General features: G+C 42.8%; 1 protein-coding gene across 1 annotated transcript; it reads right to left on the reverse strand.

The window, feature by feature from the left end:
* Positions 1–214: 214 nt before the first annotated feature.
* On the reverse strand, positions 215–22,180 carry ALDH8A1 (aldehyde dehydrogenase 8 family member A1). The gene is made up of 7 exons (XM_090280664.1): positions 21,875–22,180; positions 18,247–18,394; positions 16,104–16,259; positions 14,413–14,562; positions 10,033–10,289; positions 8,818–8,979; positions 215–1,401 (listed from the first exon to the last, which is right to left on the reverse strand). The coding sequence occupies exons 1-7, from the start codon at positions 22,010–22,012 to the stop codon at positions 949–951; spliced, it is 1,464 nt and encodes a 487-aa protein (XP_090136790.1). The 5' UTR covers positions 22,013–22,180; the 3' UTR covers positions 215–948.
* Between the last annotated feature and the right edge of the window lie 977 nt (positions 22,181–23,157).

Raw genomic sequence — 23,157 nt, forward strand, 5'->3', positions numbered from 1 at the left:
ACTGGGTCCAGACCTACCTCTGCCTCATACCTTTTGTGTGATCTTGAGCATGCTATTTAATCTCTATAAACATCAGTTTCTCCTCTGGTCATCAGGGATTCTAGGAAAAAAAAGCACTAGAAATACCTTTATTACTTAGTATAAGTTTATACTCCTAAGAGGATAGAGAGGAGGAGGAATAAAAGACAATTCAAAAAGAAGGTATAGGCCATACTGGTTACTAAAATTGCTTAACATTTATTGCTTTCTTTAGGATTAGTAAATTGTAAGTTTCATTAGGTACACACTAAGAGTTGGAATTGATTAGACTCCACAGTAGGAATGGATCAAATTCTTCATGTTATAAGTTTCTTCCAAAAGTAATATTTATTTTTCTTTGTGCTATACAGATACATTTATTGGAAGCTACTATATATGCCTTCTCTAACAAATTCATGCTGTGTTTATCATTGACATTCACGGTCTCCTTGCATAATGAGGTATAGTCAATTGCAATTAGCCGTGCTGCTGGCTGATGGACAGGGACCCTCTTGACAATCTCCCCAAAAGTAGGAAATTATGGTGACTTGTTTCTTTTTGGTGTGGTAGATTTTTTTTAACCACTCATGTGCAAATGAAGAAAAATAATCTGATCATGTGTGAATTTCCAAGAATCCAATTAAAATTATTTTTAAATCCTATGAGGACACAGCACAGGAGGAGCCTGACAATTGTCTGGCTTCCTTTTTGTATCTTCCTATTCAGAAGTGTTCTCTTCTTCGCTTTCACCTTGAAAATAGATGGTATCCCTTCACCAGCAGGCAGAAACACTACCTACGAAAGATAAGCTAGAAACAACTTTGTGCTGAGACAAGGCCTGGCTGAAATTGATACCAGTATTTTCATTCGTCACATTGGACCACTATCTGTAGCCAGGTATTGACGATAACAATTTCTCCACGGACAAGGTCAGTGTTTAACGGTGATGGTTTTGACTTCAGTGAAGAATTCATAAGAGTCCTTGGCTCCCTCTCTGCCTACTCCAGAACTCTTCATCCCCCCGAAAGGAAGGTTCAGCTCTCTGATGAGCCAGCAGTTGGTCCAGACCAAGCCTGACTGCAGCTTCTTAGCCACCCGGTGGACACGCCCCACATTGCGAGACCACACCGTAGCTGCCAGCCCATATTTAACACCGTTGGCTCTTTGAATCACTTCCTCTTCACTCTCAAAGGGGACAACACACGTCACTGGACCAAATATCTCTTCCTTCATGCAGCGTGACTCATCCTTAATGTCTGTTATCACGGTGGGAAGCATAAAATAGCCTCCCTGATTCCCCGGGGGCAGACTCAACGTATCCACTCCCTCACCGCACAGAATACGGGCCCCTTCCGCGCCAGCTCTCTTAATGTAACTTCTGACCTGGGTGGGTAAAAACCATGATTAGCAACATCTTTACCATTGGTCTTCACACAAAGCAACAAAAAATTCGGTATTTTGCAATCATCCAGGAAAGACGTATGAGGTCATTGCCGAAAAATCTAAGGTTATCTATCACTCAGCTGCTAAGACTGAGAGGCAGAAGTGCTCTATCACTTGGGCATTCATTCCTCAAACTGAAAAGGAGCAAATCATTTGTTTAATGTCTAAGCGCCAGTCACTCAAGATAAGTGCTTTTTATATATTCTTGCTTAATTTTCTCAGGAGTCTATTAGCTATGTATTATTATCCCCTACTTGCTGATGATAGAATTGAACCTCAGAAAGGGTAAACATTTCATGAAACTAATAAATAGGAAATTTCGAATTTAGGCATATTCAGTAGATAAATACACAAAGGAATATTTTCTTCCTCTTTGGGGGGCTATGTCCATTGCAGAAAATGTGAAGTTGAATAGTATACAAGATTTAATTAAAGGCCAGGATGCCCTTCAAATATCTGAGCTTCCAGAACAGATAATTCCTAATTTCTAGTCTCATTACTGAGAGGTAATATAGTATAGCTAACTGTAATGGGAAATAAATTAGGCAATAAGTTAACCCAGTGACTCAGAGATAATGACAGATATTTATTAATAATGGTTATAGAAATGATTTGTTATAATAATGATATACACATTTATATATGAAAATGTTGTTTAAGTCACAATGATTAATGATTCTGCCTGGGAGGGGTGTTATAAGCATGGGAGAAATAAAAAAAATAATCCCCCCAATTAAAAGTATAGAACAAGAGTCAAGTAATACATCAAAGGCAGGGTACATTTTGAAATGGCATTTTGGATTCTTCCTTATCAGTTATTATCTGAGGATTCTGCCCTAGTAGTAAATTAGTTCTCCATTGCAGAACTGTGTTCAATATAGAGCTATATGTTTGCCATGTAAAAATAAAAAAGGTAATGTTATTTTATTATTAAATTTGCTTCAATTTGTAGAACACTTAGTAAGCCATGAAGTCAGACTTTTTAAAAACAGAATATTTGGTACAGCTTTGTGTTCCCGTCTGCTACACCTCCCCACTGACATGCACAATGATCTCAAAGCTTTCCCAGAAAAAACCCCAGGCTAGTGGGTGGGTAGAGATTAAAATAGATTTAGACTTCTCTTTCCCCTACTCCCTTGCTCCTTTTGAAACAACCCACGCACATTAATTAAAAGATGCCAAAGGCAACATCCTGGGTGAGCAAAGGAAGTCTAGGCCAGGGTCGCCAGATTGCCACAATTCCAACAGTTCAAGGAGTGTTCCAGCTTTCCATTATCACCTACACAGAAGTACATGATTATCTCCTAGAAACTCTTGGGATAATCAAATATGAAGAGAAGTGTCAGTTTCACATGGTGAATTTATCAAAGTATTTAATGTACAAGGTGACTCTTACTGAACTGAGTTTATTTTCTAGAGAAAGCATCATTGGAAAATAGAATAATAGCTACACTAGCAACAGCTCAGGAACTGAGATTTTCAGTTAAATCTGAAGGAAAAAAAATAATAAAACCCTGTAACTGATAATATGCTATACAAGGTAATGAATTATTATTATAAAAAATTTTTTTGAGCAGAGAATAGTTAGTACGTAAGCCCATCTATGTCCAAATTACTCACTAGTAAGGGATTTTAAATGCTATGTGCCTTGGTTTCATCATCTGAAAAATAGGATTAACACTTCCACCTATTCACAGGATTAAATGAAATATGGAAACGTTTACCATAACACCTGGTACCTGGCAAGTCTTTTGAATGTCAGTGGCTGCTGTTGCTGTAGATGAAGATGATAATGTAGCTAAGAGACTTCAGAGGTGTGCCCCACTTTGTGTGTCAATTTGTTTAGCTGACAACGGAGATAAGAACTGCAAGAGTGGACCTTATAGCCTGGTCCTACTGGGGAGGCACCTGTGCTCTTCCTCCAGCCTCATTGTAAACACTCAAGGATTCTATCTCACTAGTTACTTGCATCTGTGGGAAGGCAGGCATATAGCCACATTCTCCAGACAGCCAAGTGGAGAAAGATTCAGGAGGGTAAAAAGAAAAACAAAAAGCAAGTCTCTGCAATAGGCCAGGGAGGCTTGCCTTCATTCCTGGAGGACAGAATCACCTGCAATTTACTGTGCACCCCCGGCAGTCATTAGGAAGCTGGGAAGTGACAGGCCCTCTCAGGAGTGTGCTATATCTCTGTGAGTTCCCGAGCGCTGGGTCATTGCCAAACAAGATTTACATATCCTACGTGGATTCTTCTATCACTGCATCACCAGCTACTGTGACAATCACACAGAAGTAGGAGGCACACAAAGACCCCAGACTGTGCAGGGCTAACGTGGTGTGGAGAAAACACAGACACACTGCAGAAGAGGAAACAAGGGGGGCTAGGATGGCAGATGGACCTTCCTCGGCACACAGCCCCCGAAGCCTCCTGGCGAAAGATGAGGAAAGACGTCCACTGCCTCCGTGTCCCCAGATGGTTTGGCAGACTGAACTGAAAAGAGTCACAATCTGGAAAGGCCAAGACGAGGGGCTGAGGGGGAAACCAGGGTCTCACTGCCTATCTTAGCCTGGACTCAGATGAGAACTAGCTCACTTGGCAGAACCCACATGGGGAGCTGCGCTGAGGCGGAAGGAGATGGGCCTGGGGTTGGGGCTACCCAGAACCTTCAGATGGTGCCTTTTTCCTGTCTGTGCACAGGTGCTAAGGGGATGCACACGTGCTAAAGGAGGCCTCAGCTCCCACCTGTGCCTTCGGTACAGTCTCAGTCTGCCGTAGGGGAGTCTTCAGGATCCACCAGCACACTGTGTGCGTGCCCAGGGAAAAGTGTCATTAGATCCCTACCATCAACCTACTAAGAAGAGGATGATTTGGGTCTTCTCTGTGGAGTCACTCAAAGATGCTAAGTTTAAGATACATAATTTACTCTCGAAAAGAAATTTGGAAATTTTATGCTAAAATATTTTGATACTACAACTTGGTAAATTCTCTGTGTCCATTTTAAGGGTAATTAAAACTACTGGGCATCACCAATAACAAAACAAAAGTTTGGTAGTTTGGAGGAATATGTTGTTGTCAACTAAAATGTGTTATAATTGAAATCTTTTGATACCTTTTTATGTTGATTCTTGAGAAGACAAGAGCATTGCAGGAAAATGTGGACCCAGAGATAATGTTCCACTTGCCATTTGTAGTAATGTTGTAAAAATCTCTAATGAATTTAGAAATAAGATAACCATATTTTTTGAAATTTTTTTTCAGAGAATTAAAAAATGTTTATTCCAGTCTTGATGTGATTTCTTCTAATTCCATAACTGTAGGATATCCATTCAGCTCTATTTTTGGTGGTTCTGAATAATTGTTTCCTGTAGTTTAGTTGTAATTTTGAAGTGATTGTATGAGGGGGCAAGCCATGCTTACCTGTGCTGCCATCTTGAACGGAAGTCTCTATTTTTTGAAATTCTGAATTGGCATTTAAAAAGTTGGATTTTTAAATTTTATTTAAAATTTGTTTTCATTTGAAAGTTCAACTATGTCTGTGGTATCATCTGAGATGTTTAATTTACAGGCAAGAAGAATGTCAAATGCCTTGCAACTGAATATCTTTCCAATAAGACAGTCTTACAGATTTAGAGACTTGTTTGTGGGTTATGTTGCATAAATTTACATGTGTTTTCTGTTTTCAAAGGGCATAAGCCTATTATCTCATTACCTGAGTGATTGTACATATAGGCCTCACTTAATCCTGTCTGCATCACTGCCTCCTGAGACTTAACGGTTTGGTTGAACTAAGTGGCTGGGTTGGTGAAGAATGGGGTGGTCTGTGGGCTTCACTTTAAAACTGGTTTCTCTTTTCTATCCGAATGGCTTGGACAGAAAGCCTAGAGGTTTGAGAGAGGGGAAACCTAAAATATTCCCCTTAGCCCAAACTAAGTATAATGGGCAAAAGGGTTTTGGACAGGTGTGACGTGCCAGGCACACCTTCCTCCAAAGAAGCCCATTTTTTTCCCTAATGTGGGACATTGAAAACTTAATCCCTGCCTTTTGTCATCTAGTGGTTATGAATTGAATGATGTCTTTTAACCCTGTTGCCAAATCTGTTGCCCCCAGAATACAACAAGGATGCCAGCCTGTTAAACCAAGCACACCGTGGTCCGGGGACAGCCAACTGACCTGGAGTTTGCACGATCCTTCCCCATGCAGGAAGGCCACCCTCCCCCCCGCACCTCCACTCTTATTAGGGATTTCTGGACCCAAGGGTAGGTAGGATGACAACCATGCCCAGCTTGAAGCAGCTAGAGGAGATTGAGACCTTTGCCCATTGTCCTTTATAAGATTATAAAGGGTCTTAAGTCTGAGAGGGAGGGACTGTTATTTTTTATTGTTAAAATAATTAATTAATTAATTAGGATCTAGCCATGAATAAAACTGACCATAGAGCCAGCATTTTAGACAAGGAAAGATAGTCAATAAAAGAATAAATAAATAATATTTGGTGTATATATTATATACATACTATAGCATATATATTATATTATATATATGATAATAGTGTATATCCCCCTGGCTGGTTTGGCTCAGTGGATTGAGCGTCGGCCTGCGAGCTAAGTGTTGCTGGTTCGATCTTCCAGTCAGGGCACATCAGAGAAGGAAAACTCTGACTCCAAAAAACCTCCGCTGCCTTGCGGCATACCTCTTCAGGGGAAAGGCTAAGGGAGTAAACCCCGACAGAAAATCCGGAGCCGGAGTCCCTAAGGCAGTTTGATGTTGTAGTCAACACCGGCAACTCCTGCGGCGCACCTGAAGCCAAGCTGTATTGACTCCGTCTTTCCCTTGGACCCTTCAGCTACGAAGAGAGGGGGGGTCTGCTGCATGGGCAACAGCAGACCCTCCATATCACCCTGCCCAGGCTCTGTAGCTTCAGCTCCACTGGAGAGGACACTCCAGCGTCATCGCAAGATGTCGATTCAACACGGGAGGAGACACTGTCACTCCCGAGTCGGACTGCACAGCCATTCTCGGCAGTGCAGATAAGACTCTTAAGAAGCTACACCATCGTCTCTCGAGACGGACGGCTGCCGACGGAATAGTGTATATATACATTTAGTGTGTGTGTGTGTGTGTGTGTGTGTTTGTCAGGCGGTAGTAAGAGTCATGGAGAAAAATAAAGCAGCAAAGAGCTAGAGGGAGTTCTGGGAGGGGAGGTTATTTTATATAGGGTGAGCAGGCAAGCGCTCATTGGGATGGTAACATTTGATCTAAGGAGAGAGCCAAGAAAATCTCTGAAGGAAGGACATTCCAGGGGGCATGGGAAGCAAGAGCAAAGGCCAAAAAAAAAAAAAAAAAATGAGTGGGGTGATATTTTTGAGGAACAGTAGGGAGGCCAGCATGCAGCAGCAGACTGACGGAGGGCAAGGGTGACAGAGGTAACAGAGGACAGAGGTATCAGGAGACAATCTCCTGGGTCATTCTAAAGACTCAGGCTTGACTAAGCAAGATGAGGCAGGACCCTACATAACATGATACATCACAGCCAGATGCGTCAAATAACTATGATACTAAAGTGAGCTTAGAAAGTAACTTGGCTAATCTGGAAATATCAGCATGGACACAGGACCCTCTCAAAAGGGCAGCAGGTGAGCTCAGCACAACCATGTTTTAAGCTGCCTCGCCCTGAATGCCATCATCATCATGGGGCATCTAACGGGCACCCACAGGGTCAGATGCTGGCCTTGATTACTCTTCTCCACTTTCTGAGAGGTCTTACTGCCCATGTGGGGAAGAGCAACTCAGATGGCTGAGGCCACTTGTTGTCAGAGAGCAGAGATGCCCACAGAGGGCCTTGGGTGGAGCTCAGAAGGACAGGGAGGCAGGCTAAAGCGAGGGCCACTGTGGGCAAGTAGGATCACGCTAAGCATCAAAACTATTATATGAAAGCCCACAGAAATATCCCATACTTTGATTCGCTTCACTGATATATCTCCTTCATTGGGTAAATTAAATAGTGATTATGGCCTATGACAGAAAAATAGTTTCTCTGCTGATTTGATATAAAGAGACCTTTGAACCTCAGGTGAATAGTGAATTGCAAAGGGGACTCCAGACTGCAAGATGCTTCTGGAAGTTAACTTCTGTTGCATAGGAAGCACTGGGCATGTGCTTAAGCTGTTTTCATCAGTTATTTGCATGCATGGGTAGGCAAGCATGGAGATCTGGTGTCTGGAACAGTCAGACAAGAGAGGACAAAGAAGCCTCTTGCATCTGGTGATTCCTCACTTCGTGAGGGGGAGCATCCACAACTGTAGATCCCATGGGCACTCTGGGGACTGTCGCCTATGCACCTGCAACCTCACGGGGGAATTTTACTGGAGGAACACAGAACCACACTGGCTAGCCTCATGTTAAATAAGTGACCACAAGCCTCAAGGAGCCCTGGGAGCTGTCCTGCCGACCACACAGTCATTTCAAAATCCATTCTTTCTTGTGATCTCCTGTCAGACTATATTACACCTTTTCCTCCTTCCTGAAACCTCCAACACCTTCTCTCCTCCTCACCTGCTTCCCTGAGAAAATGAAAAAAATAAATAAATAAGAAGATGCCATCAAGCTCTATTACCTTCCCACCTTTGAGCACCTGTGCTTCACAATATTGTGAAGATCAAAGTCAAAATGTGATGAGTCTGCCAAATCGGTGCAGTGTTAGAGATGTCTAGAGGCTTAAGGAAGCTCTGTCCCTTCCAGGCTGATGAGTGGAGGCATATTTTCCTTGTGAGCCTTAGTTACTGCAGCTGGAGACAAGATCCTCCTAGTACATAAATCTGTGACTTATTCTGGGAGAAATCACATCAGGTAATAAAATGACCTTAGAGACCTAAATTCCATAAGTCGCCCAAAGACCATCAATGGCTTCTCCCACGCAGGCCATCCCTAGTCACTCCACTAACTAAAGGCCACATAATTTGGACCGTGAGCCCTGGCACTTATGGCACGCCACCTGCTGTAAGCCAGAGGCAGGTCCCTTTCTGCTGGGAACATTTGCTTATGGGAGTTCTTGCCACTCTTAACCCCCATCATTCTGACCTTTGTGCTTCAAACATCACCTTTTTTCACTCTTCTGGCGGCATCTCCATGCTGACTTCTCAAGAGCATCCATTTCACATGGAAGCTGTTTTAAATCTGGACTATTCATATCCAACATTTTTAGACTCTGTATCCAGAGGCAATTCCCCCCAGGTCATAATTGTTCAAAAATAAAGTAGTCACTGACAGTGTTTTAAAGCGTGGATGTGTGCTATGCCTTGCACTGAGCTTCTGTCCAATGAGAACTCTTTCTGTAGCTTCCACGGCAGAGACTTGCTTACCTTTTCCAAATGAGCTTTACTTATCAGAGCTCCCATGCTGGCCGACGGGTCAGAGGGAACGCCTACTTTCCACATTCTGGTAGCATCTACGAACCTCTTTAAAAATTCACTGTAGATGCTCTTCTGAACAAAGATCCTGCTGGTGCAGAGGCAGATTTCACCCTGCCAAGAATGACACAGGAGGAAAAGGGCACAAATGGAGGACACACTACTTCGTGGGCAGGTCACACTGCACTCTGAAATATATATATATTTCTAAGCCACTTGCTCTAGGGATTTCTGTGAGAAAAATAATTACAATCATACTGATCATGAAAATAATTATTGGAAGGAATGTTTTTCATCCTAGACTCACCAAAACCCTATTGGAAGACATTATTAGTGCTAGTTCCGTAATTTACTGGTAAAGAAAGGAAGTTTCAAAAGGTTATGCAAATTATTCAAGTTAGGTTAAATAAAGGTATATCGCATTCCACCCATCTTTCCTACTTTGGAAGTTCTAACTCTGTGGCTTAAGTTTTTGTTTTTTGATAGAATTTTTAACAAACACACCCTTTGGAGAAAGGTGTTGGTGTTTACACTCACCCGCTCCATCCTTGGCACTGCCCTGGGCTCCAAGGCTAGTTAGTGTGCTGCACAGATGCAGCCATGTCCTTCACCCTTTGCAGTGCTATGGCCTTGAAGACTCTGATGAGAACTATGGACCCCAGGACAACATCTATAGCACGGATTTAGGAGCGGCAAAGTTGCCCTGAAGTTCATCTGTGACTCTGAGATAAGAAACCAGTTCTAGCCTGGTTCCTGTATTTATTTTCATATTTGAGCGTGCGTTTGGGATGCTTTGGGATGGAGAATAAGGTTGACTGGAAGTAGGACATCTAGACAGCAAGAAGAGCCTGGGGGCAGCTCTATGAATACAAGGATGGAGACACCTGGAGGGGCAAACAGCAATCATTTTGCCCATGGCGGCTTCCAGATAGAAGTTGTGTAACTCAAGAAAAGAAGTTCATTGAACAGAAGCTCGGACTCTACAAGGCCATGGATTGGCATTGAGATTGAACAGATGGAAGAACTCAAAGTAACAATTCTCCTTTCACTGAAATAGCACTAGATTGACTGACTCACTCCTGGCTTTGCACTGTGCTGAAACAGAGCCTGCTTGACAGGGCAACAGAGTTAAAACAAACAAACAAACAAACAACCCAGAGGACACACCTGGTTGGCAAAGCTGGATCTGACGGTGGTGGGGATACACTCCTCCAGGTCGGCATCCTCAAAGATGATGGCAGGGTTCTTGCCTCCCAGCTCCAGGGAGAGCTTCTTGCAGTGGGGAGCACTCAGCTGTGTGATCCGCTCAGCCGTGGGCTGGCTCCCCGTGAAGGAGATGAGGGGCACCTCTGGGTGGGACACCAGGGCCTCGCCTACCCTGGGTCCCGTTCCAAACACAATATTTACCACACCTGGTGGGACACCTGCATGGGAAACAGTACCAGTTACAGAAATTCCTCTCAGTACGTCGAGGACTTTGGGTTCCTTGAAGACTCTTCTTGAAAGTCCAATAGGTAGGAGTGAACTCATGGCTATCTCTAGTTTACTAGTAAAGCAAAAACAACAGGAACCTCTCTGCCTAGCATACACCCTAGGTGGAATTTCTCCGGGTGCTTTGCCCTAGAAAAATGCAGGATATGGTACAACATTCTACACTATTCACTCCATAAAAGTGACAAGCCTTAGGGGCTGAGGATGCGCAGATGTCCTCAGGTAGGTCAAGCCCTGTGAGGGAGGAGAGCCTTGCTCCAACTTGGCATCTGGGAGTCACAATTCACTGTAAATATGTTAGTAGAAAGGAGTGAAAATGCTGCAAAATCCAGAGAAGAAATTGACTATCTTGACCCAGGGCAGTGAAGGAGGCCTCCAGCCTAGGAAGGTAAGTTTTGAGTTGAAGGGACTGTGCCCCATGAGAGAGGTACACCATTACACCTGAGGACTCACTTCCAGTATGAAGGACACCCAAAGGTTGGTGACTTAGTCTTTTCTATCATCAGACCCTACTTCCCTGTGTCGTGTGTATTTACTTACATGTTTTTTAGAATTACCTGTTTGTTACCGATCCACCATCAGAAGGTACACAAGCAAAGGGCAGAAATAGCATCTGTTTTTGTTTTTTTCACTCACCTTTGTATGGGGCCCTGCACACAGCCTAGTTTGCCACAGAGATTTGAAGCAGTAAATGCTAATGCACTGTGATTTACCCCCTTTAGACTTCCTACCCCCTTTATTAGGTAGGTAGTATGAACATCCTCACTTTATCCATGAGAAAATTGAGGCAAAGCGAAGTTAAATAACAGCCAGTAAGAGGCAAAACTGGGTGTAGGTCAAGAAATAATTGTTAAGTAAATGGATGAATGGATACTTTATGTACTTTATCCAAATTAGAAATGGTTCTCGACTTTGGAAAACTTCAAGTGTCCAGGAAAAAAAAAACCTATGTGCAACTGTGTCATGTCCTGAAACTTCTCAGGGTTTGCCTGGAGGTGAATGAGTTTATTCCCTCTGTTCCTTCAGGCTTGAAGTCCAGCAGGGGTAGAAACCCTCCCATGCACAAGGATTTTGAACTACTCCCCTGATCCTAGTATTTTTCCCTTGCTCCAGGTTAGATGTTCTCTCGACAGAAACATACTCTCTTGGAGTAAAACATTCTCTTCAAAACTATGCTTTGGAAGCACAAATAATAATTTTACACTGATGATCCATTATCATCCAAAACACCTTCCCACAGAGCCACAACCTTAGCCTGACCACCTTGAGGGCACAGCCAAGGTCCCATTCAGGTGAGCCCCCAAGGAGACAGGTGGGAAGTTTCAGGGAGCCGTGGTGACGTCTGGGAAAAGCTCACTTCCAGTGATGTCACCTCTACACTCACTGTGCACTCTGCTTAACATCTAGTTTGGGTTGGTTTTCTGGATCATACGTCACTGCCGGATGGGCGCTGGCCCAGAGCCGGGCACCCCATGAAGCAGCTGGGCCCAGGGTTGGGGCAAAGAAGATGCTGCGGGGAGAGGTCCTCCCAGTGGCTGATGGGAGGAAAACAGGAACAAGTTCACGGCACTGGCTAGCTGGGACCCTGCATCTCCATCAGAATCAGGCTTTGGATATTTGTCAGATATTTAGCTGTGGGGAGGGGGGTGGCATGAGAAGGTGGACTCTTGGGTTTTATAAATCCTGAAGGCAAAAAATGGGTCGAATCACTTATAATGTTCACAGCAGCATTTTAACGCAGGGTGAGAGGAAACATAGAAACACCTCATATTTATCACCACAGGATAACGAGCTGATTTCAGCCAGCACTAACATTTGGATTACGCTTTCTTGAGCTCTGATGTTAAAGCCACCTATTGACCATTATTTCTCAGTACTATGTTGCCATTTGATTGAGACATTGATGAAAAAAAAAATTTAGGGCTATCTGAGCTCTACTATTAAGAGCTTCTATTGATAAGAGAAGGAAGGCAGTTTAATGTGCAAATAACAATGTGGTAAAACTCAGGGTGGGTGCTAGCAGACAGGAAGGGAACACACCCCCTCCAATGCTAGGATGTGGCAGGGTGGCAACAGGAAGAAGCTGAAGCTTGAAGTGATCAGAACAAAAACCGATGGGAAGGACCCAGAAAACCTCATCAGTGGACACTCCAGAAACGAAGGCAAACATTTGGTGCCCCCAAGAAAAACAATGACTATCCTAGGACTCCCAAAAAAGGTATTCACGGTGCACTTTTTAAAATGATTTTATTTCAGAGGAAGGTCATCCATCGCGTCTCTCTGGGCACCTGGGACTGGAGGAGCTGGCTCTATAAGCACCCTGAATGCACCGGGAGGTGACCTTAGCTTTCCTCTCCCTGCACTAGTAAGTTTCTCTCGCAATGCTCTGAAGAAGGACTGTGTAGATGTGACTCATGCCTCCTCCAATCCCAATGCAGAAACGGAGGGCCTAGACAGGTGCAAGTTGAGCGTCCCGTTCTCAATGTCTGTTAAAAGTGGAAAGTTTAGCCAAGCCAGCCTGGGGACAGAGGGAGGGAGGGTGGGACTGTCTTGGTATCAGAAGCTTAGTCATTTGTAAGAGTAGGAGCAATGCTGTGCAAACAGATGGAAAGATACAGCTCTCCTCCAGGCCAGGTCCTGGACTATAGGACCGGGGAGAGTGGTTAGGGAAGAGCAGTCACCCTAAATGAAGGGGTGGTTGAGTTCAGAAACCAAAGGCGTCTGGGACACAGCATGGCAGCCCCTTCCCACCTGCCCAGCACCCTCCCTCCCGGGCGTGGATCAAAGCAGAGGTTGGGCTCTCCCGTCTCATGCGAAGGAATCAACCTACAGTCAAAAGGCAGGAAAGCAATGCCTTGGACCTTTGCAGAGACTACAGTCTCAATGTGGTAAAGACTGGGATCAGAACACGATCCCTTGGGTAGCAGAGGGATGGCACATTCTGGAACATGAGAGAGGGAGGCACATTCCTACCGTACACCCTGCAGAGTCCTGGGGCATCCCCATACGTGATCTCACAGAGCAATGGGAGGCCACATTCCCCTGGGAAATGGTCATGAGGCCCTATGCTTCTCCCTAAACAGGCATGGTTTAACCTGCCATCAAAACCTTAAAGAACTGGCTCAACTTTTCTGGAAGCCTATGCATGTGCTTTTTCTTTGAGAGGAAAGGTATCTGGGAGAGACGGAGAGAGAGAGGCGGGCTCTTCCCAAACGCCCACTCAGTGAACCTGGGGGATGGGGGGTGCTGCCCAGCAGCGTCTTCTCTGTGGGCTTGAAGGAGGCGGGCACAGCAGAGACCAAAAGAACGAAAAAGACAGCCCCTTCCCTGCCACCCTTTCTACTCAGGCTGTGGAAACTCAAGCGGGGCACCCTCACAGTGAGGGGTTTTCTCGTGGGGTACAGGACAGGCCTCCTGCCTGCTTCCTTCCAACCCTGGTGCAGTGTCAGGCTGAACACCCCAGAACTAAACCAAGGAGACATCCTGAGTGCGGCCATTACAACATTATCAGAAAGAGGACAAGAAGCCATATTGTATCAGCGCCTGAGTAGTGATTCCAAATGCAGAGAAAACTGAGGAATCCTTTTCAAATCTCTTGAAAATGGGCTATTTCTATCAGGTATTCTATAGTTATACAAAACCAGTAATACCCTTATTTTCAGCGAGATTAATGCGTGGTTCCAACATGAGATCTAAATTGACTATCAAAGACGCTCTCTGGAGGAGGCTGCGGTCTGGTTTCTTGGGCTCCTTAAGCCTGTGTTGTGTTCCTATCCTGTTTCCATTGCTGCCAGCCAAGCCCTGCAGGGAGGACTGGTCCTGCCATAGCACAGTCTGGGGTTGCGTAGAGGAAGCCCTGTTAGCAAACCCCATGGGTGAAGGGGATTTCTCAGAAAAGGAACAGGGAGATAAAACCCGAAAGTGTCAGTGGAATCTGTGTTGCTGCTGAGCAGATTTCTTTCCGAAACAACTTTTCCAAAGTCAGTGACCCTCCAGGGCCTGAAGCCTACAAAACGTATAGCCCCAAAGCGAATCCTCCCGCAAGCTGAATATTACCTGCTTTCTGCAGGAGTTTGCACATCATCCATGCAGTCACGGAGGTCAGCTCGCTGGGCTTGGCTATCACTGTATTGCCGGCAGCAATCGCCGGAGCAATCTTCCAGGTCAGCAGGTAGAGTGGCAAATTCCAGGGACTGATCAGACCAGCTAACAGAGAGCAGAGAAATTGCCAATCACATGGCCCTCAAAGCAGACCAGCCCCACAAGGTTTACTAATGGGGAACTTCTTCATGCTGCATGGAACTTTAGCCCCTAAAACCCCAAATGTTGCTTATTTGTAGCCAACTTCAGGGAAATCATCTAAAATGTATTACAAACCACTGTGCCTCTTAAAACTATAAATCCATACAGTTCACTCTTGATGACTGACAATTATATTTATGAACAACAGTAAGTTTGGGGGCTAAAAGGCTGTCTACCTGTCACTAAATAGTTGCATAATGTGATGGGTTTTGAGATTTATGGACTGACCTTTACGTGTATTTAAACTTCTCCCTCCTCTTCATTAAACTGTGCAGCTACTATTTCTTTCAAGTTTCTTCATCTCTGTTTCTAGTCTGTTATGGATTGAGACATAAAATCTCAAGCTTTTAAGAATTACTTGTAAAATAAGAGCAAATAGGTTCTGAGACTATGAACTCTAGTTTAGCTAGCCAGAGTATTTTTGCATAACAAAAATTCTCTCTAGGTGCTCACCTGCATCTTGATCGGACAGGTTTTCTGGGTAACAGAAATGACTAAAATGTGTCTCCATGTAATAGTATGAAACTGTCCAGCCTCCCAATCATCAAACAAGTAAAAATAAAAATCTACCTTATAAATAAGTGAATGGATTCACCCTATTTTATAATCTGCCTTCAAGTCTGTGCTATAAAGGTTAACAAATTTTATATTATTAAATTTTCTATTGAAAAACCTTTTCTTTAAGGGATAATAATACTTTTGAAGCATGATAATATCAGCATACTTCTTAGGAAGATGTCTGAGTTTTTCATAATGCCTTGAAAATATCATTTCTGAAGGGTTCAAATAATCAAAGTGGTAAAATGCCCCCTTTTATTTCCTTTTAACTTATATTCGTTAATCCTATCATGAAATGTAACCAGTAAAATATGAACTCTTGGGGTTTTTTCAGAGGAAACAGTGACATCTAGTGGATATTTTGAGTCACTGCAGATATTTATCGGTCCTCAAAGGGCAGGAAGCAAAGACATGAATGAGGAAAGTAGATAATTCAGTCAAGGCTTTTATATCACGTACCTGGCACTATTCTAAGTGTTTTCCACTTAATAATTTACTTAATTTGTATAAAAATATAAAAAAGACAAAATTAAACTATTATCTCAGTTTTTCAGATACACAAAAGTTATGTAACTTGTCCCACACATACCCAGAAGCCACGCTCTCACGGAGGAAAAATATTGGTGTGTGAATTTACTCTCAGCACCATTCTTTTCCCTGTGATTGTCCAAGAACAATCTTCCGGGAATAAGTAGGAAATAAGTAGGAAATTTCACACAAAGAAAATAAGCTAGAAATCAATTTTTAAGGCCAATTGTGTTTCAGTCAAAGTAGGAGAAATCACCTCCTTCCTTTTCCTTAATCTGTTCTTTTAGATCAATTCTACAGAACAGACGGAGCATCTCTATGTGCAATTGTTGTCCACCCTCTCATGGAACAGCACCTACCAATCCCCACAGGAGCCCGCACGGTATAGTGCAGACAGCCCATGTGGTCCATCTGGGTGCACTCTGATGTGTGGTGCAGGATGGAGGATGCAAAGAACCGGAAGTTCTGTACAGACCGGGGAATGTCCACGGTTCTTGCCATTGTTATGGTTTTCCCTGTAAGAAGTCAACAACAGAAAGCATAGTCACTGTATTTCACCATGGACAGCGGAGACACAATCACACCGAAGTCGCCTCCAGTCCTTCCCACCTGAAATGGACATTCATAGAATATATAAAGCATTGATCATAGTTTGATAAAACCATGCAATAATTAGGTATGTGGTTATAAGACGAGGTGGGGGGGGGCGTAAAGTGGAGTCAAATGATTGTTGCTTTGTGGACTGAGCAATCCATGGCCATCATCATGAATTTGCCAGATGTGACCACTTCACCCATACCAGCTCTTTCATTTCAAAATCACAAGCTTTGTACATACAACAAAGAGGTTGGAATCGTGGGTGTAAAGACAGCTGTATTTGCACTTCACAAAAAACCACTTTGACAAACACGTGATTTATGTTACATGTCCCCTCAACACATGGTGGAGTCATTAAGATGGACATGTGGCAGAACAACAATGGGGACCCCCAGCATAGGATGTTATGTGGCACTTGATCACCCATCATGCGTCCCACGTGCATCTAGCTCCTGGACTGAACAAAAAGAAAAACCTAAGCTGACCTGGCTTGTTACTTAATAACCCTGAGTGACGCAGGGAAACAGCAGTGTCAGCAGCTCCAGCAGTAAACATTTTCTTCTTAAGGGCTTGGGGTGGGCGGCGTGAGGCGGTCTGCTTCCTAACCGTAGGCTGGTTTGCAGCAGGCATATAATTTTAAACAATCTTGGCTTTTTCTAACAGATATTATTGCAAGGATTTACAGACATTTACTCCATTACCCTAACTTCCAGGAAGGAGTTTTAAAAAAAGGGGAAATTGTGTTGAAAGTAAATAGTGATATCTCAGATATCTTTCTGAGTCATGTGACTATTTAGCCACTCTCCAAATTATCTTTGCTTTGAAATTCTCCACTTAGAATTGGTGGAAGATTGCATGATCAATCCTAGTTCTTCCTCTCTCCCCAGATCCATGCCCTTAGACACACATCTTTCCAGTTCTTTCCACCAAACAGAGTGTATTTATTTCCCTGACCCTTGAACTTGGTTTCAGTGGTGACTTGCTTTGGCCACTCAGCCTTCAGAGGCCTTGAGTAGCTTTGCTTCCTGTAGGGGACCGCTTGTGTGGTATCAGGAACTGCAGCCTCACAACAAGCCAAGTCTTGAAAGAGGCCTGTAAGTCTTGACCAGGAAACCAGGAAGGCTAGAAGGCAGGCATGACCCAATAACTACTCCGAGGGTTCCCATGGGAATTGGACTCAAAGAATGTGTACTATGCTTTGACATTTGCTCTGCTTTTCTTATCAGTTGCTTAACATAAACAGAATATCCAAGATCAAAGCCCAGAAAACATATAAAATCCTGCACCTGGTAGTCATCTGACACCAGAATGTTTACTGACCACTGATCTAGAATGTTCACCATGTTCCTTGCATTGTTATCTATAATCCGTAGTTGTTGATCCAAGCATTTGGAGTTGATCCGTGATTTACGTATTCTGAATGTGTGCTCCCATACATACCTTTCTCAATAAAAGGCAAGGAAAAGAGAGTTTGGGGCTTTTCTCCTCTAGAGAGAACTGCCACCTCTCTTGCTCCCAGACAGAAATCAGTGTTCGGGTCAACTCATTTCTCCTCATCCACGATCCCGAAACCTCTGCAGGGCAGAGAGTTTTCATCAACCTGGGGTGTGCACCCACAGCTTCCCACGTTTCCCCCTGCCTGAGAAGCATGCACACTTCCTGGTGGTCCCAGGATGGGTAACATGAAGAAAGTGTCCCGTTCCATCCCTTTTGCCCCCGAGGCAAAAGATCACTGACAAACTGGAAAGAGGGGATGAATCCCTGTCATCTGAGTGATGGATTGATTGTAATTTCCGTAAAGCATTCAGTAAGAGACAGCAGCACTCAGCCACCTGGCTCTGCTAGAGAGAAGCCCAAAGACAGAAAGGGCCCAGCAGAGACAGCTCTGCGGTGCTGGGCGCTCACCTTGGTCCTTGGATTCGGCCTGAGCCAGCTCCTCCAGGGACTGTTCCAGCAGGTCTGCCAGCCGGCGCAGCACCTGCGAGCGCTCCTGCAAGCTGCGGGATGACCAGCCAGGGAAGGCGGCTCTGGCAGCCTCCACCGCAGCCTCTACCTTCGAGGAGCAAATGGGAGAGGGTCGGACAGGGTCACCTTAAAACTGATGCTCCCAAGGGGTTGCATGAATCTAGAATTCATACAGGCCTTTTTTAAATTTCTGCCTAATTTCAAATATTCAACACTTCCCAGTGCTGACTTACCCGCAAGTTGGTATTGACATGACCAGCAAGGCAGGAGGCACCTCAAAAACAAAGAAAAGTGCTCCATTTGGACCAACGTATCCAGAATGTGGAGTCAGGTAATTAGAAAGGAGCTATTTGAATTTTAACAGATGTACATTTTCAATCATTTCAAAATAAAGACTTTAAAAATTATGATATAAGAGAGGAAACTTAGTTGAGATGGATAGAATCTCTAAACTCTTAATCCAGCTCTGACATATTGGATAAAGTCTAAAATTTTGTTTGAAATCACTGTCATCTTATTTGAAATGACCAGTCACATTGGTCATTTACTAATTTTTATATATAAGGAAATATGCTAAATGCTTTACACAAGTTATTTCATTTCACCCCTTTTAAAATTCTGTAACTTGAGTATTGCTTTACCCATTTACAGATGAAAACAAAAAACAAAATACTGAAGCACAGAGAGCTCAAGCCACTTGCCAGAGGTCACACAGCCAGTAACTGGCAGAATCAGAATTCAAACCCTGATCTTTGTGGCTGCCAAGACCACAAGCTGGCCCGCTCTGGCATAATCACAGTCCCTGCTCCTTGCTCCCTATCTGTGCCCAATGGAAGAGGCCTCTGGTGGAGAGAAGAGTCTCTGGGGCTGAAGAGGTAGTTTGGGGATCCAGTGTTAGAGCTAAATCCAAAAGGAAATAATATATGGGAAGTTATGTGCAAGACCAATTAACACAGGCAGAATAAATGTGCAGTTCATCTGATGCCCTTCCCTCTTAGGCCATGCCTAAGCAATGCCTTTTCTAGAGAGAGCCAATCCATAGACTGTTCCACCCCTTCTCTCTCACATGCATGACAAACATTTATAATCACAGCTTTTTCTACCACTGAGCCCACAGGCTCAGCCCCAGAATCCTTTTCCACAGGTTGTTCAGGCAGCCACAGCTTATTTCTTGTGTCACGTGACCAGACAATTCAGCCACCAGATCCTGAGCTAGGCCTCTTATCCAACATCTGATCTACACTTCTCCCCTGTTTTATTTTCGCGAACAAAGTCACTTTCAGAGAGCTGAAGTAAGTTATAAAATGATTCTTGCCTTAATTAGAAATTGCTGGAAAGATGATGGTTTCACCTCAAAAACTGAATCTCTACTATGGGCCTGCAGAGGATGAAAGAAGACACGTGGACCTTAGAGATCTCCACCACGAAATGCGGAATTGTGGACACCCTGCTGCCGGTCCCTAGGAAAAGTGTTCTTTCTACAGTAGTCAATGCAAAACTCCAATCTTCCTACACTAGCCAATACAAAACCCTAATCTTCCTACAGTTGTCAATGTAAAAATCTGATCTCCCTACAGTAGTTAATGTAAAAACCTAATCCTCCTATAGTTGTCAGTGTAAAAATCTGATCTTCGTATAGTTATCAATGTAAAATCTAATCTTTTTGATAAGCAGAAAACTCAGTTTCATTCATATTTTCGGAATTGCTTTATGTCTTATGTCTATTTAATATAGAATACATATTAATTCACTATAAAATATCATATACAAATACATACAGTATTAGCAAAAGATAATACTTAGGAAACTTACTGTATGCCAGATACTAAAGGTTTTATGCAACTTGGTCTGTTTAATCCTCAGAACAACACTATGAAGTAGATAGAATTAGCCCCATTTCATAGATAAAGAGACCGAGGCACAAGGAGATTCAGCTCTAGGTCAAGACCACAGATATTAAGTGGTGCAGGTGGTCTTTTAAGCCAGGCTGTCTGACTCTAGTCTGTGCTTCTGACTGCAACACTCTAATGCAAATGTTACCACAAGTGCGTGTGTGTGTGTGTGTGCGTGTGTGTGAGAGAGAGAGAGACAGAGAGAAAGAAAGACAGAGAGACAGAGAAACAGAGAGAGAGAGGCCATTGATCCAAGCCTAAGCATCAGAGATCAGAGTGGTAGCACATTGTCCTCTGTAAATAAGGATGATGACAGAGTTCAATTTGTAGGTTATCACTCATATTTGGGAAATTTTATGTCAAGGAGTTAAGTGTCTGTGAAGCACACAACAAAACTGATTAAATGGGAACCCCTGTGAGCAGCACTAGCTGCCCTTCCTGTGAGTGACTTTTGGGGGAAATTGGGCATATAGTTTATATGGTGACCATATTTTTCAAACCAGGAAAAAATAGGGCTCATGGGATCAAAGAGAATATTTGCAAGTTAGATTGCTAGGAAATCCAAAGCATTTAATCCTCTACTAGCAGGTGCATCCATAACTCAAAAATGCGTAAGACATTAGCTGCAAAAAAATTTTCAACTGAATTTGTCTTATTTTTCATTTTAACTTCACTTTGGAAAACACTCTGAGATAAGAAGGACTGGAAAACACAGAGATGAATTTCCCACATCTATCCAATGTCATGTAAAACAAACAGAAGTGTGGGTACAGTTTAACCAACATTAGCCAATGTTTGCAACCTTTAATCCACAAGGCAAAGTTCTTTTTAATGCAAGACAGATTTAAAATACTATTAGCATAAAAAAATAACAGCTAGTTCTCCAAAACAACTTGCATATAATACTTCATTATATATTAAGGCTACAATTATCTTTTAACTAATCTAGTTCTATGTACTTTAAAAAATTAAAATCCATTAGGCATTACATGACTTTACATAAATCAGCCACACTGATCACCCCAGATATATTTACATTCTCAGTGCAATAACTGATTCAAATATTTTACAAAATTCTTCAAATAAAATTAATTCTACATCACTAAAATTTTTAAAATGTGTGTGACATTAAGCACTCGACTAAGAAAAAGGATGCTGCTAAACTCAAAAATCTATGGAAGTTTGATTTGAATTTCACCATTGAAATGATCAGTTTTATTGGTCTGGGTATTTTGAAAAAGTGAAGAATTATTAGAGAATAATAAAAAATAAATGCCTGGGTTTTTTAATTTTGTGTTTTAGTAAAGTAGTACCGGCTTTAAAAGTCCATGGATACAATGGCAAGTTTAGGCAACACTTGGTAGAGAAGAGGATGCACTTAAAACTGATAATTCTTATAAACAGTACATTTTCCTAGACACCTATTAAGAAATGTCTGCAAATTGTGTCTGTATCTTAGGCTGCCTAGATTAATGACTTGCTTCTACAATAACCTGTGATTTGTTCATTGCACCGTATCTGTCCAATTACAAAGCAAACCTTCCTAGAACTAAGATCTGCCTTCTGCTAACATTTAACAAGTCTACACCTTTTCCCAGCCCCACTTTGCTTCTAGAAAATTAAGTTACACATAATTCCCCGACATATTTCAGTCTTCTCTACGTGAAGGTACTCACCTCTTCTTTTCCACTATTCGGGACTCTGCAGTACACCTCTCCTGTAGATGGATCATAAGAATCTATGTACGAGTGACAAGGTGAAAATTTTCCATCTATGAAGTTTTCCAGCGTCAAAAGTGTCTTTGTTCCGGCCATAGTAAGAAAACTCTTGACGTTCCCCTTGACAGTTGTCCAGTTACGTTCTCCCCACTTTTCTCTACTCCTGAGTTGGTCTCCTTCTCTTTTCCAGCCCCAACGCCTTCATTTGCCAATCAGTGAAAGGGGGGAGGTGACCTGACACTCGGAGAATATTCCAGACTCCAACCTCTGAGTGAAGAGGGTTCTCAAGTATTTCACAGACTTGTAGTACATTATGAGAAATGGATAATATATTAAACTAGTATCAGCTTATGTGTTCACAGTTCTTTAAAATTCTCAGAAGGCCTCTGTGTATAGTGCATTATTGGGCTTATGCCGTAAACACTACATTGCTCAAATGTTGATTGAGTGCCAGGCCCTGAAGCAAGTCCTGGATGTGTATTTACTCTTTTATTCCACACAACAATCTTCTATAAAGTAAGTGTCATTACCTCCTCAATTTTGTAAAAGAAACTGAGCCTCAGAGAGAGGTTAATATGTCCATGATCACATGCACAGTTAGTCAACCCTAAATCCTTTTGTGTCTGAACCAAGTGCTTTTTCCTCAATGCATCTCTGCCCTCACCCTGCAGAGGTGACCGCAGACAGACAGGCTCTCTTTCTACTGCTCACTGGTTTCTCTGCCCTGGATGCCTTCTCCCTAAACGTCCCTGCCATCCTGAAACCAGGGCGGCAGAGGCAGCCCCATCCATCCGGGTGTGCCAGGAAGGTGAAGATAATAAACCAGAAATATGTGTGAGATGTAACATACAAGAAATTCATATCCATCATGTATGTGAGAATTTCTACAACTTGGTAAGAGAAATGACAACCCAACAGAAAAAATAAGCTCTGGACCCCCCAGGTGGACAGTTTATCTTTTCTAGTCTTTTTAGTTACATGTTTAGCTAATTAATTTTTATATATGTTGATAATAAAAATATTTAAGGCTCTACTGGTTCCACTTTATATTATATATATGTGCATATACTATATATTTATGTCACTAATTCTTTTTTAGTTTTAACTAATCTGTTTAATCGAAATACTGGTTTGGGTTTCAGTTTTATATTTTTCACCTTTAACACTTATATGTGGCTGATTTTAAACTTGTCTGTTCATTTTTAAAAAATAATTTATTTGTTTATTTGTAGAGAGAGGGG

Source organism: Furipterus horrens, unplaced genomic scaffold (genome assembly GCF_987537825.1).
Source record: "Furipterus horrens unplaced genomic scaffold, mFurHor1.1.pri manual_scaffold_6, whole genome shotgun sequence".
Classification (NCBI taxonomy): domain Eukaryota; kingdom Metazoa; phylum Chordata; class Mammalia; order Chiroptera; family Furipteridae; genus Furipterus; species Furipterus horrens.

Excerpts from the sequence above, each read along its gene's own strand:
- ALDH8A1 (XM_090280664.1), bottom strand. The coding sequence starts at position 22,012 with ATGGCCGGAACAAAGACACTTTTGACGCTGGAAAACTTCATAGATGGA. Across the intron at positions 16,260-18,246 it reads GGCCGAATCCAAGGACCAAG|GGAAAACCATAACAATGGCA; the intron begins GTGAGCGCCCAG and ends GACTTCTTACAG. Across the intron at positions 1,402-8,817 it reads GTAAAGCTCATTTGGAAAAG|GTCAGAAGTTACATTAAGAG; the intron begins GTAAGCAAGTCT and ends TTACCCACCCAG.